Source organism: Sarcophilus harrisii, chromosome 5, assembly GCF_902635505.1.
Source record: "Sarcophilus harrisii chromosome 5, mSarHar1.11, whole genome shotgun sequence".
Taxonomy (NCBI): domain Eukaryota; kingdom Metazoa; phylum Chordata; class Mammalia; order Dasyuromorphia; family Dasyuridae; genus Sarcophilus; species Sarcophilus harrisii.
Genome location: NC_045430.1, coordinates 39,713,464 through 39,729,546, shown reverse-complemented (window position 1 = coordinate 39,729,546; position 16,083 = coordinate 39,713,464). Strand labels below are relative to the sequence as shown.

At 34.8% G+C, this 16,083-nt stretch overlaps 1 protein-coding gene across 1 annotated transcript in view; it reads right to left on the bottom strand.

The window, feature by feature from the left end:
* Nucleotides 1–16,083, bottom strand: part of CEP290 (centrosomal protein 290) — a 122,641-nt gene that overhangs the window by 18,732 nt on the left and 87,826 nt on the right. The window contains 6 exon segments of the mRNA XM_031940152.1: nucleotides 125–270; nucleotides 6,064–6,177; nucleotides 6,560–6,781; nucleotides 9,657–9,794; nucleotides 13,102–13,315; nucleotides 14,800–14,999. Of these exon segments, the coding sequence (XP_031796012.1) occupies nucleotides 125–270; nucleotides 6,064–6,177; nucleotides 6,560–6,781; nucleotides 9,657–9,794; nucleotides 13,102–13,315; nucleotides 14,800–14,999 (1,034 nt within the window).

The following is a 16,083-nucleotide window of genomic DNA, read 5'->3' as shown; positions in this document are numbered from 1 at the left end:
TACAATCAGAACGAATGATATAGATTATGTCTATTTTTAGATACCTTAATGTTATACTGTTGCTTTAAATTAATTGAAAAGATGTTTTTCATTTAATGAGGTTCAGAAATAAATTTAACCTTACTTGGCCAAAAGCTCTTTTACAGTATTCAACTGCTTGGTTAGAGTATCCACTTCTTTTTCTTTTTCTTTCAATCTGTTTCGCATTCCTTGAGTTTTAGCTTGCCATTTTTTACCTTCTTCCCATCTAATTAATTCTTCCTGACATTTCTGTAAAAATAACAGCAGAAAAAAAAATATTAGATTTTATTTATATTATAAGATTAACAACAACAAAAAAAAAACAAACCTGTGACATGAAGTATCACCTTAATCCATGTGCACCTAGCAAAGATATGAGTACTTAGTAGTCAATCAATAAATATGGTACTAGAAAAGCTTGGTTAATTAATCAATACTACTTACATATATTTTTTTTTTTCCTTTTTTGATCACTTTTAAAACAATATCTGTCCTCTAATTATGCAGCAGATCTCCAGCCTTTCAAAAGCCGCTGACTATGATTCAGCATACACATCCATTCATCTACCAGGCAGTTCTTTCAAAAGCCAGGTATGGAACCTGCCTAGATCAAATGATATGAACTCATCAAGTATCTCCTTAAATACCTGAGTCATTATCAGTTGTTTATGAGTTACTTTTGCCCTGCCCTTTCTAGCACACAAATCATTTATTTAGCAAAGAAAAAGAAGCAAAGTATAAACTGAACTGCTCTGACTGCTCTCTGCTGTCAGTCTTTATCACCCGATCCAGTCTTACTAGAGATCCTGTCCCTTCCACCATGAGAACAGAAAACCCATGATTCCTTTTGGTTTTCCTTATTTTCCTTCACCTTCCCCTCATTCTGAGCTTCAGTAATCCTTAGAGAATTTCTTTAAGGTCATATCCTATTACCTCTCCTTTATTCCCCTTGGTGAATAAATATTTTTAAACTCCCAGTTGGTCAGTAAACTACCACTGATCTTTTCCAAGCAGTTTTTTCTTCCTCATTGGAACTGTTTCTCTTTGCAACAGGATTTCATTCTTGAAGGTTTCCTCTTTCTACTGGGCTGATCTCTTGTAGAATTTTAGTCCTGTAGATCCTATTTATCCTCCTGCATGCAAAGAAATCTGTTCCCCACCAAATCCAGGGTACATATTAAACTAGTCTCAGTTTCCTCTTCTTTTTCATTAAACACTTAGGTGCTCCCCTAATATTCCCTTCATTCTCAACCATTCAGCAAGCTCTTCCCTATTAATGAGAATCAAATCCAAAAGAAAACTTCCCTTTTATAGCTCCTATATCTTTTGAAGAAAGAAGTTATCATTAAGGCATGTCAGAAAATTATTACCTGCTTTGCTTTTGATAGAAAGTAAGCTCAAGCAACCATTTGGAAAAGTGAAGTTCCTTAACACTACTACATTGCATCTTTGCTAGGATTATGATCTGTTTCCCAAATTAACCTATTCCTTTTTTCTTTCAATGCAGTAGACTCCAAGGGCAGTATCATTTCCATTTCTACCTGCTTTCACATTTACCCAAATGTACTCCACCACGCTTCCTCTTTCCTGTTCCTAAATTTCTCAAGTAAATGTATCTTGTTAATACTGTGCTGCTATTTTCTTCCCTGTTCCAATCACCCTCTAATCATCAAGGTCTGTCATTTCTTCTTTTTAAAATGTATCTGAGATCTTCTGGCCTTTCCATTCACATTGCTGTCACCCCACTCCAAACACTCCTCAACTAGGATTATTGTTATTTCCCTAATTATTCAATTATACACACACACACATTCAACTATCACATACACCTAGAGTCTGACTAATTTTCAGAAAATCCTTGTTACTCCCTATTGCATTAAGTGTAAACTTCTCTGCCAGACCTTTAAGAACTTTTGTAACAAACTATTCTCCTACTACTGCTCTTTCTACCATTTCCTAACACAACCTCCCATTCTCTAGTAGTGGGTCTCTTAAAAGAGTAAAATAGTGGGAAAAGTTCTACGGTCAGGATCAGATCTGAGTCTCCCCTTGGACACCTAATAGCCACATGATCATAAGCAAGATAGTTAAGATCACCAAGCCTCTGTTTCCTCATCTATAACATGGAGATAATAATACCCCTACTACTTGCCTCTCACAGTTGTGACAAGGTGTGTCAACCCAGTGCCTTATAATTACATCACCTTTTAGACTCTTAGGGCTGGAAGGGAACTTAGGATTAATTAGTATAAACTGAGAAGTAGAGAGGTCAAATGGATTGCAAGAAGTCAAGCAGCAAGTTGGTGGTGGAGCCAAGATTGAGCTCTCCTCTCTCCTGCTGGTGGAGCTGAGATTGAGCTCTCCTCTCTCCTGCTGTCTACCTCTAGTTTCATCAGGCAGGATGGACCACATCTCCTGCTCCCCCCACTCCACACCGTCCCATTCTTCCTAGAGAGCTTCCCTAGCTCATAGTTGTAGAGAGCCAGAACTCTGAAAAGGTATACTTAAGATACTGACCGCAGGGTGCTTATAATTAAGCACCTACTCAGTGTGACTGATAAGATAATAATTCTCTAGTTAAGCACATACTTAGTGTGATATAGTGATGTAGCGGCTCTCCTCACAGTTGGGGCATGCTCAGTGATGTATTTAAGGTATTTAAGGGCTGTGAGAACTGAGAATCTAAGACACAAAAGAGTCCAAAGAAGATTTGGAACTCTTTGACTAGCCCCATGGTGGCTCTCCTGCCTTCATCACTTCTCCACCTAAAGACCAAGGCCCGTGCTGAGACCCTCCAGAGGGCTAGCCCGGACATTAGACATAGTCTTTGATCCAGTGGCCCTTGTGGCCTGGAACACCCATCCTTTCTCATCTCCACCCACTGGCTTTCCTGGCTTCCTATAAGTTTCAACTAAAACCTCATCTAAAGGAAATCTTTCCCAGTTCCATTTAATTCTACAACTATTATTTCCTACTTCTCCTGTGGGCAGGTAGGTGGCACCCCAGGGCACAGAGTACCAAGACTGGAGTCCAGCCTAGATCCTTACTGGAGGTGTGACCCTGGGCACACCACCTCCCTCTGCCTCAGTTTCTTCATCTGCAAAATGAACTGGAAAAGGAAATCGCAAACCAGCATCTTTCTTGAGAAAATCTTAAATGATGTCACAAAGAGTCAGCAATGACAGAACCTCCACCACATTTATACTATGTACAGGCTGCATGCCTGTCTGTTTGCATACTATCTCCCTATTAGACTGTGAAGTCCTGTGAGGGTAGGGACTGTCTTTTACCTCTTTTTGTATTTCCAGGACTCACTACGGTGTCTGGAACACAGCAGGCGCTTAATAAATGTTGATTGAGTGACCACTGGGAATGCTATGCTTTCCTCTGCTATTGAAGTAACTTAGCTTTAAAAGCCCAGGCTGAGTCTGGTCTGACAATTCCAGATCCCAGTGATCTCTCCCTTATGTGCTTGCCTTCTGTGCTGATGTTCAGCATCATATAGCCTAGCTAAGCTTTTTCTGTCTCCTATTTGGTAGTGGGGGTTTCTCCAACTAGTCCTAAACTATCAAGGGAAAAGTATAATATATATTTTTATATTGCACAAAGAGCATAGCACAGGTCTGAATATTTAGTAGGCCATCATTTGTTAACTGATAGGGCAATTTAGATAATCAAGAAATATAGAAGGACAATTCTGGGAAGACAGCACAGTAGGTTGGCAAATTTCAGCTCTCCCAATATCCCCCACAAACAGAACAAAGTTGCACCTCAGGGCAAACACAGACTAGTGAAAAACCAAGATTTGGGACATAACAGGGGTGGTCCTGATACAGTTGGACAAGATCTGAAGAAAGATCCCTGTACAGGGATTAACCTGTCTGAGTTGCAAACACCTAAGGGCCAACTTCACAGAAACACCAAGTGGGAATCCTTCAGGCTAGCTGGTTGTGGCTGAAACTTCACCAAGAACCACAGAAACTTGTATTTCCCAGACTATTTGTGGTGTTGGGGTTTGAGTCCAGCTGATTGGGAACCCCGGGCCAAGTTGTGCTGCTGAGACATGGCCCTGGTTAAGAGGGAGCCAGCACCTGGTGAGGCACATGAACCAACAAAGAAAGCATCCCATCATTGAAACATATGGAAACAGGGAAAACTGGAATTCATCTTCAGAGGATACTTTAATTTAAAAAAAAAAAAAAAGAAAGAAAGAAAGAAAGAAAAAAAGAGTAATGTGAAATGGCTCCCTGACAAGAGAGAATTCATAGAACAACTTAAAAAAGAATTCAAAAAACAAATGAGTGACATTGAGGAAAAACTAAATTAAAAAAATGTAAAATCATCCAAGAAAAACAAGAAGATTATGAAAAAAATTTAACCAATTAAAAAAAGAGGTATAGAGTGTCAAAGATGAAAATAACTCTGAAAATTAGAATTGGGCAAGGGGAAGTCAGTGAAGCTATGAGAGATAAAGAAATAACAAACAGATTATAAAAAATGAGAAAACAGAAGAAAATGTGAAACAATTCATAAAAAAAAAAACAACAGATTTGCAGAAAAGATCAGAACCAGAAATTATAAGAATTGGCCTGCTAGAACATTATGACCAAAAAGAGAATGCTGACACAATAATGCAGGAAACAATCTTAGAAAATAGTGCAGGAATGATTGAACATAAGGGGAAAGCTGAAATAGAAAACACCCATCAATGACCCTTTTTGGAAAACACATAGAATTATTATTGCCAAATTTTGAAAACCCCCAAATCAAAGAGAAAATTTTTTAAGAAACAAGAAAAAAAAACAATTCAAATATGCTATCTCTACAATTATAATTTACAAGACTTATCAGTAGCTACAATAAAAAGACCTCAGGTCTTGGAATAATATCTACAGATAAGCAAAAGAACTAGGCCTTCAGCCAAAAATATCATATACAGAAAATCTTTCTACAATTTCCTATGAGAAAAAAAATGGACATTCAACAAACTTGCAGATTTTCAGGACTTTCTATCAACCAAACCCAAACTTAACAGAAAATTTAACATGTGAGAGTCAATATCAAAGAGCAATTTAAAGGAACATGTTGACATGGACAAATTGTTTAAATATAGACAAATTATTTATGTTTTTTTCTATATAGGAAATATATACTTTATGTTTAAGATTTACATAAACGACAGGGTAAGCTCAAAAGAAACACTGGCAGAGAAAAGATAAAAACAGTAATGTTATACAATGAGGTGCAGAGGAAGAGACACAGGTATTAGGTGGGAGAAGGGGGGAAGGGCTAGTAGTTCTGAAAAACTAGTTAACCTGGAATGGGTTCAATAGGCAACACTACATATACATGAAGCTATAGCACCCTCCAAAATCTATTAAAAGATATGGGGGGAGAGAGAGAGGCAGAAAGGATGAGGGAAGAAGACAAGGGAGGGATCCCTAGTAGCCAAGTTATGGAACAGAATTTAATGAGTCAGGAGGGATAGAAAAGTCATGTGTGTATCTGGTGTGTATGTTTCTATGTGAATGTATATATCTACAAATATATACATATATATCTTTTCTTAACTGTAGGTTGCTTGGAACTTGTGAGAATGAGGAAAGATAGATATGTATGTCTATGTGTGTATGTATATATGTGTGTGTGTATATATATATATATATATGTGTGTGTGTGTGTGTGTGTATATATATATATATCCTTTTTTAACTATAGCCTCCTTGCAGGGGAGGGGATGAAAGGAAATTAAGGTGTGCCACAGAGAAAAAAAGAATAATTCACAATGAAATAAAGAAAAGCCAGACATTCATGAATATAATTTCTTCTACTAATATATATATAATTAAATTGGTATTTGTTGTTATATATTTTGAATCCTCCATGTTCAGTTGGGCACATGATAATATTTATTCTCTTTTGTTTTGTATTTCTTTTCTGTTTTTCTTTTTGCTTATTCTGTTTCTTCAAATAAAATACACTTTAAAAAAGAAAAATATATAGGACATCTTGAATAATAATGATAAACTATTCTTTACATACCTTTTCTTTTGCTTCTGTTTCATCACTAAATTTTTCTAGTTGACTTTCTAAATTTTTAATTTTCTTCTGAAGTTCATCTATCACACTCTGTTTGTTATCTACAGTAGGCTTGCTCTGAAAAGTTAAAGGACACATGCATTTTAATCAATAAAATACCAAAATAAAATGTAAAGTAACATCTTATTATGGGAAATATTTTGAAAACATTTTTACATCTAATAAAAATAAACAATACTATACTAAGTATGCACTACCAAGTATAACTTTCTGTACCTCAGTAAGAAAAAGGCATACTATTGCTACTACTCTAATTCTAAATGTCACTTAATAAAAGATAGCCATTTTAAACAAACTGATCTGATAACCAATTTTGATTACATAAGTAGAGTTTCAATAATGACAAGTTGAAGAAAAATTGTATATACAAAAATTGCTCTACTGCCACATAAATCGTTAAAGTAAGAGTTAAAATATTATATACATGGAAAATCTTTACCTGCAATCCAAAGGTTAACCTTTTAATTCGCTTTTTCAGTTCTTCATTTTCTTTTTCTAATTCTTCCTTTTCTCTTAGTATTTTATTATAAGCTTTCTGTTTTTTCTGCATTTCCCTGTTTAAGTCATCCAACTGTTTATTCAGAGAGTCCTCTCTGCTTTTGCTTGTTTTAAGAGCTTCTTTACATTTCAGAAGGTTTTCACTTAAATCTTCTATATGAATCTTTACAGAGATGGGAAAGAGAAAGAGAAATATTTTGTTAATGTCATGTTTTGTTTTTACAAAATAAGACTGATTAACTATTTTTATATCAACTCTTTCTGGCAAAATCACTTGATTACATGCATCCCAAAATTAAACTTTTTAATAAGAAAATTGAGCAAAGGCATGTAGCCAAGATAGCAACTATATTTGATAGGTATACAACATTTTGCCCATTAGTCTTTTACTCTGGGGAAATGTTTCATCATCTATTCCCCAGAACCATCACTATCCTTTCCATCATTAAGGCTTTGGTTTCACTATGATCTTCTCAATTCACACTATTGTAGCCATTTTATACAGATAGATATAGATAGATAGATAGATAGATACATACATACATATATACAGAGATATAATTATTTCACTGCAGCAAAACATATTAATGTTCCATATCCCTAAATTCCTCATACTCATCATTTCTCATCATGCAACAATCTATCAATTACATTTACATGCTACAATGTTTTTTTTGTGTGGTTTTGTTTTGTTTTTTGTTTTATCATTCCCTAATTTGGGATCATGTGTTTTCTTTCCAGCCTTTGCTAACCTACAGAGAACTCTCATGAATATTCTATTAGAAAATGGGTGCTGATTTCTCTATTTGACCTCCTTGGATTATCTGCCCAGCAGGGAAACTGCTAGCTAGATCAAAAGTGCCAACAGTTTAGTCCCCTTTCTTACATAATTTTAAGCCAATATTTGTGGTGTTCTTTTTCCAAAACACCGCCAGGTGATAAAAGTTCAGATCTTTTATTGTGTCCTTCAAATAGTCCGGTTATCTCAGGCCTATCTCTCTGCTTGGTTCCAAGAGATCTTGCAGCTTTGTCCTTGGCTTCTGCCTCTGCTTTCTTCAGCCTCCAGCCAGCACCAAGTTGGAAGATGCAATGAATCTCTTGCCTCGAAGATAGGGCTTGTGGGCTTCCTCCCAGAGTGCTCCTCTCCAACCCCAGTCAATGTTCCCAAGAAAACTCTCTCAAGCTCTAAGAGCTTCCTGTATATATATGATCTCCCAAAGTTAACTCCTCCTTCTGGAGAAAGAGGGATTCTGGGTTATCTCCCAGAGTGCTCTTTGGCCCTAAGGGAGGTGTGAATTCGGATATCTCATAATAAGCCATACTAAGCCCTGAAATCTGCCAAATGTGTGAACTCCATTGAGTACTTAGATACTTATGAGCTCTTTAAAGGTGTGAACACAAGCATCTTGTACTTAGTACCTTGTTTCAAGTTCTAGCCCAAAATATCTCCTTCTAAGATCAAATCAATCATATTGAACCATGCCAAATTAGATAATTATTGTCTCTATCAACTGTAATGGTTTAACACTTTGTAAAGATTCCAACAAATATCTAAAATGGCTGAACCAAGTCATCATTCTCCTAAGAGCACTGCCAATCTTTTTAAAGCCTTTGTGTGACATGACTGTTTCAGTTTTCTGTCCCTGCTGCCCAATAATTGCAGAACAAAACTTCAGTTTTTTTCCTTTGCAATGCCTTTCTATGACAGATTTGGAATGTTTTTATACTTTGCAATTCTTTTTTTGAAAATCACTTAATACCTGATTTTTCTTGTACACAAGATAATTGTATAAATGTGTATACATATATAGGATTTAATGTATATGTTAACATGTTTAATGTAAAAAAACTTTAAAAAAGAAAATCACTTCATATATTGAAGTATATCTCTTATGTTTCTGTCAATTTCTTATAAAGTTTTGATACTGAACTTACAGCAGTGATCTTTAATGCAAATATTTTCTGCATTCAGATTTCTTTTTATCCTTGTTCATTAACTTCTCTCAAAAGTAAAAATTTAATTATAGATAACTGAAATGGTCTATTTTGCCTTTTATTCTTAACTTAAGCATTATCCTTTTAGTTGTAGTGGTGAAGTATACCCTGTACTTTCTTATTTTTTAAATGATGTAACCTGTTATATTCATGTTGTTTACCCACTTATTGTGCTACTTGTCATATACATTGGTTGGTCTAAAACTAATTTCTGTCAAATTGCATTTTTCCTAGCATTTCTTGTCAAAAAATGCAATCTTCTACAAATAGTTATGGTCTTGAACCATAACTACACATATAATCTGACCTCTGTAGAGAAAGGCCAGGAAACTCTTTAGTGGGAAAGCCAATCACCAGAAAAAAATAATTTGTTATTCACAAATCAAAAATATGTGCATTTATAACATCCTCTGAGTATAAAAGAAATTTTAATAAGGGTATGATAAGAAACAGCTCCTTTCTCTAGAGAATTCAAACCCAAGATAAAAATAAGTGCTATAGTTCTAGAAAGCTTAAGGTATCAGGGTAAAGTGAAGGAGAGGATCTGAACTGGCTCCTCTCACCATCTGAAGAAAATGAGAAGGGTTCCTCCCAAATTCAGATATTCAACCTTCTGCCACTTAAGAATTTCCAATCTCTCTATCATAGCAGCTAGCTGCTTCTTAGAGCTGGCACTCGGGAACAGGCTTTAGGTTTGTAGAACTGAGTCACTGAAGGCTTGTGAAGGCAATATTTTTTTAAAAGTAATTTCATACAGAGCTAGGATAGAGTACTTGTGAGCCCTAGGGAAAATATGAAAATTATCTTTACATTTTTCAATATTTTGACCAACCTCTCTCTTTATGTCCTATACTACAAGAAACAATTTAACTTATCACATAAATGCCTAAATGACACAGAAAATAAAATTTTCTGCCATTAAAAAATGTGCAATCAAATATATTATATATTGTACCTCATTCACTAGGTTAGCTCACCTGTATAATGAAATAAACTTGTCTTTCAAGAAAACTTTTAGTTTACAAATAAATGCTGGTGCTCACCTGGAGATCTCTAGTATGGCGATCAACAATCTGTTGAACGTTGAGATTTGCCTCTTTCTGGGACGCAGAAAGAATAATGCGTTCTTCAGCAGCAGCTGTCATTTCTGCTCGGAGCTCCAAAAGGGCTCGACTAAGGGCCTAAGGATATTCGATTCCATAAAAAGCATTTCAGAAAAATAATGATTTGAAAGAAATGTTGCTAAAATACACACACACACACAGACACATACACATACACGCACACACACACACACATAACGAATTTCTAAAAATAACTCAAGGAAAAAGGTTTTAATAAAACAAACATAAATACATATTCATGTATGTATTTATTTCAGTATTTTGATGCCTCTTTGAGTTGACTGAGATGAAAATTGTCCCCACTGGTACAGAGTAAAGCTAACCCCACTTTCTAAAAGTATTCCTTTTAAATTATAAAATCTTAGCTGATGGCTCATCTATTTCAATCTTTATTTGATACACATATAAACCATTTTTTGAGTGCCAAATATTGGGAAACTAAATTTGTCTCTTTAGGAGCTCAGATAGGTTTCATAACTTTAAGAACTTAAATTTGATACTGCAGAAAGTGTTTGTGCTAAAAGTTAAAAATGGTGCTAGAGAAATGGCTTGAAGTAAAGTAGTTCTCCCTGTGGCATCCATGCATGTGCATTACCCCTGATCACAGGACTCGATGAAGAATATGTGGGAGAAAAAAATGGGAGTAATGACAAACTTTCTTACAAGAACAATCTTAAAATTTTTCTTTTAAATGAGGAAATCTTTGGAAAAGAAGTTTATAGAGACAATTCTATAAAAAGTTATGGAGAAGCTGAAAGAAAAAACCAAACTGAGTAAACTTTTTTTTTTTTTTTTTTTTTTTTTTTAGGAGGAAAGGAATTAAGATGTTAAAGAGATTGTTCTAATATATGTAAAAAGAAGCTAAAGGATTTAGGACTGAGTTTCCAACCAAATGAAGAGCTAAAAACCCCAAGCACTCTGAAATCAGATGCTCTAAAGCACTGAATTAATCATGACTGGATGAGAGGTGGTGGGATTATCCCATGGCATCTGGAGTCAGACAACCTGGATTTAAATTGTGGCTCTCTCACTTACTACCTAAAACATATTTTATATCTTTGAACCTCAGGATTTTCATCTAGAAAAAGTAGGTTAGACTAAATACCCTCTAAAGTCCATACTAGTTCTAAATTTATGCTCCTTTCAACCACATATCTATGACAGAATAAATATTTGCTGCTCTAGGTATCTGTCCTCCAATCCTGTAGCACCTTTTCCAATTTGTAGGATTTTTCAAAGAGCCCTGATAGTGGTTGAACAATCATATCTACAAGTTCTTTCAGGATGTGAACATGATTTTAAAGTCAAATTGACAAGCATTTATCACTTGCTTATTTGTAAAAGGATGTATGCTAAATTTTGTGAACCAAAAGAAAGCCAAAAAATAAAAATACACACACTCAATAAGTCTTCAATCTAATAAGGAAGACAAGAAACAACCTCATATGGGAAAATAAGTTATAAGTAGGATAATTTGGAGATGGTCTTAGAGAAAGGGCATTAAATTAAGAGGGTTTGGGAAGAGCTTCTTGCAGAAGATGGAATTTAAGGCTTGAAGGAAGCTAGAAAGTCAGGAGATAGACATAAGAAGGGCAAGAATCAAAGCATGGGAAAAGTCAATGAAAAGATAAAAAATTCAAGAAATACACTATCTAATGTGAGAAATAGCAAGAAGGCTGATGTACCTGGATGGACTTTAGAATATGACAAAGGAATTAAAGAATAATAAGACTGTAAAGATAGAAAGAAACTTGATTACGAAGAGTTTTAAAAGTCAAAGAATTTTATATTTGATCCTGGAACTAACAGGGAACCACTAGAATTTATTGAATAGTAGAATGACATGGTCAGGCTTGTGCTTCACAAAGATCACTTTGACAGCTAAAAGAGGATGTATTGGAGGGAGGGGAAAGAGACTTGTGGCAGGAAGAGCAGCCAGGAGGCTACTGCAGTAGTCTAGTGTGAGGTGATGGGGACCTACCCCAGGATGGTGGGAAGTAAGAAGGACATATGTACCAAAGATGCTACAAAGGCAGGATTTGGGGGGGAAACTGAATATGGTGGATGAGAAAGTTGAGAATTGTTATGGGCCAGAACTCTACTTAAATAAAGGATTCTTACAAGGTGCTAACTCAGTGGAATTGATGAGACAATGGTTATCTAGTTTAGCATGGTGATTAATAGGTCTCTAAGTTCAGTATGATTGATTTAATCTTATAACAAATAATGGTTTCCTAGTAATATAATAATTAGTTCATACTTAAAATGGAGCATATAAAACTGTAACAAACTCAGTCAGAGTGAGAGCCAGAGACAGACTCAGAAGAGCTTAGAGAGAGAGTCAGAAGGGCCAGACACAGACTCGAAAGGGGACCCAGAGAGAGATTCATTCCATCTTCATCAGCCTCATGGTGGCTGGCCTGTCCTCCTGCTCTCCCCAGTGAGACCAAGGCAAGTCTGAAGGGCCTCAAGAAAGCTAACCAGGCCTCAGGCAAGGAAACTAGACTGGCAAGGAGCAAATAAAGGATTTGGACTTTAACACCTAGCTATTCTTGTGGAGATTAATCTACTGAAAAGAAGGCTGCCCCAGAGACCACCAGAAAACCAACAAGAACATTACAGAGAATGACACCCAAATTAAGAATCTGGGTGACTAGAAGTATAAGATGGGAGTTAGGAAGAGAGAAGTTTTGGGGAAGATAGAAAATGAATTCTGTTTTGAATACATCTGAATTTAACATATCTACATAATATCCACTTCAAGATCTCTAATAGAAGGTTGGAATGAGAGAATGGAGGTAAGAGAGGGATTAGAGAGGATAACAGTTCATGAGAACTGATGAAATCACCAAGCAATATAATATAGAGAAAGAACAGAAGAGGACCGAGAATAAGTCTTGGAGAATCTCCATCCATTGAACAAGCATGACCTGGGTGAAGATCCAACAAAAGAGATTTAGGAGGACAGAGAAGGACAAAGAGAGAGGAGTGCGAAGAAAACCTAGTGAGAGGAAGGTATACAGAAAGGGAAATCAAGTCTCAAAGGCTACAGCAATCTTAGCCTAGGGACTTCAAGTCATCAAGGGAAGCCGCAAACTGGTTTTAGAATACCTCTATCTTCTCTTAGTTTACTGAGTACATTTAAAGCACTTACATTGGGCAAAACAGGTTTTCATAGAGTTAAATGTAATTTAGTAAAGGCCATATTTTCCAGAATTTAGCAATTAATAAGAAATCAAGAAGCTCTTTTCAACTGAAACAAAATGCTGAAATATATAAAGCAAATAGTTTAACATTACCTTATAAATGACAGCAATATACCACATACTTTCTTACATTAATAACTGTGATGTTGAATACTTACTTTTTGCTGTTTTTCTTTCAAGGCTAATTGGCTCTTGAGCCGCTCTACTAAATTTTTCATGGTGGCTGTTGGAGCTCTTGTGTTGGCTTCTTTCTGAACCTGTAATTCAGATTTAAAGTACTGCAACTCTCTCTCTGTCTGGGACATAGAATATTTTAAGTCTTCTATCTCAGCTTGCAGTTTTTTCACAACCTCTGCATGATTTTCTTCAAGGCTAGGACAAGCCAACAAAAATGCATTTAAATTACCTTGATTTTGCTAGGTGAATGTTTTCTGGGATTAAATGAACAAAAAAGCTTCCTTCATTATATCACAAATGCAAAAAGAGACTCCTATAAGTATGAGCTTTCAAAACTGGAAAAGAACAATATTCTGTCCCAGGAAACATTTCTTCAACAAGGATTGCTAAGTGAGGGGGCTCTTCTCCAAATTCATGTGCTTACTTTGCAAAGCTTTGAGATTGCACAATTCTATTATTCAAGTCATAGTCTATGATAGAGACCATATTAGTCATCAATGTTTTCACAAGCTTCAACAATTAAATACAGTTTGAATGCCAACTTTGCTCCCATGATAAAATATTAAATTTTTCCAAACTATGATGAAATTTATTAATCATCATGAGAAAAAATGTTATTGCCAAATAATAAATGTTACTAAAGTTCTAAGTTTCCAAAGACTCTATTACCTAATTTTATAAGTGGCTATTACAACTGAATAAAAATAATATATCTGGCAATAAAAGCAATATGTCTAACAAGCCTATGGCTTCTTGGGTAGTTGGGAACAACACTATGTTTTGGTTCCTTACAATGTTAAGTGAAAAGAAGATAATTAATCTTTTCATTGTGTCTAATTCTAGTATGCACAAGTAGGCATAGCTAAAGAAAGAGTATGCAAAGACAATTATTTAGACAATTATGCAAATTCTTAAAACCTGACTTATGGAGGAGTAGGTGTAGAGGGAAAGGGAAGTAACTTTAGTCTGATTTATTTTGATTATGGACAAAATAAATTCAACGAACAAACATCAAAAGTCCAATAACTGTCACAAAATATACCATATCTAACTGTATTTGTTGCTAATGTAAATATGAGGGTTGGTAAAATTTGAATAAGATATTTCAAATGAAAATTAGAAGGATTTTAAAATATAAAACATTTACTTTACCTACCAGGCCTAAATAATGCATAAGAATTAATCCAAATACATGATTATTTTCTATATACTCACTATATTATAGATAACAATTAAAATACATCCAAGTGGCCTTATTCAGATACATTTTATATAATTAAAATACTATAATATTTTGTAAAATTGTATAAATACTAGTATAAAATAATAAAACTACTATAGCTCTTAAAAATAAAGTTTTTATGCTAAAAGATCACTTATCTATAACTACCATTAAGTTTCTATTGCTGTTGGAGAGAAAACTTTTCCTTAAAAATCATAATTTGTTAATCAAAATAGAATAAATTATCTCAATGATAAAAATTTTTTAATAGATGATTCTCTGTGATAGGGAAAGGTTATAAATATGGATGACAGAAAAACAGAACTATCGATACAAATATAGCTTTCAGAAAGATCAGCTCTCAATATTGGACCAAGGCAAGACTTGACCTTAGGCTTTCTAATACCTGTCATGGTACACATTCCAATAGTAATCACAACAACTTTATAACATTTACCGGGTTCGGGTGCTTTCAAATTCTTTGACTTTGGTTAAAGTGATTTGTTTTTGTATATCTATTTCATGTGACATTTTCTTCATTTTGGTCAAAAGTGAAGAAAGAGAATTATCCTGTTCTGCAACCGTTTGTTCCATCTCTGCCAGACGCAGAAAATGCTTGCTGGCAGCAACTGGTACAGAAGGTTTTTTCATTAACTCCTATAAAATATGGATAGTGTTCATCATTTTTATGTTTAACACAAAACTACAATAACCACATTTTAATTTTATTTCTAAATTATTCAAACACTATAATCTGAATTTTTATCATGCCTTATCATTACAAAATTACAGATTCACTATGCATCAATATACACAGGGTTGCTCAATACTAAATACTCATCAACTGAGCAGAATGTTACATTTTAGTTTTGAGATGAACTTTCCATGTTATATTTATGATAGGATTGATCACACTCCCAGACAGCTGTCAAACCATAGACTTCTTCTTAAGAATACTTTTTGAGCATTCAACAATACCCTAAGCTCTTTTTCTTGTTTCTAGATGTAAACATATAACTAATTTGTCCTCAATATTTAAAAAATGCATATGGAAAAAATGACTAATTAGACATCATAAAGTTTCACTAGTTACTAATATTAATGCTGAATGAGAAAAATTTAGAGAAAATTGTGAAGACCAGCATAATAGGCCAAAATAAGAAGAACCTGGTGAATACTGTACAACAATGTCTGATGAATTCACTGTCCCATCATGAGTTCAAAACACTAAGACTGAAGAAAACCTCATGCTTCCCAATAGAGGGAGTATAGAATGGAATGTACATATTTTAGACACTGACAATTTATTTATTTAGCAGAATAAATGGTACTTATTTGTTACAAGAGTGTTTATTATTGATGAATGGGAGAAGCAAGAAGAGTTACCTGGGTGGATGTGAAAAGGATGGACAAGGGGTAGCATGAAAACAAATAACATGGAACTAAATTTTAAATTTAATATTTATCCTTAATCTTAAAAGAAAGCCAATATGAGAAAAATCCATGTTAACATGGATAAATAACATGTGTCATTTATAAGACCACAGTTGAAGACACTAACTTAGCAATACCAATATGAAGATCCAGCTACTAAATTCTTTTCCTGATTGAAGAGTCAATTGTGACAACCACGCTAGCACCCAGGATACCCCAGAATCAGCCGGAGGCAGGATAAGCAAAAGTCCTTAATCTTTATTCTCAGTCTTTAGACGCAGGATTGAACATGATGGAAGCAGAATCT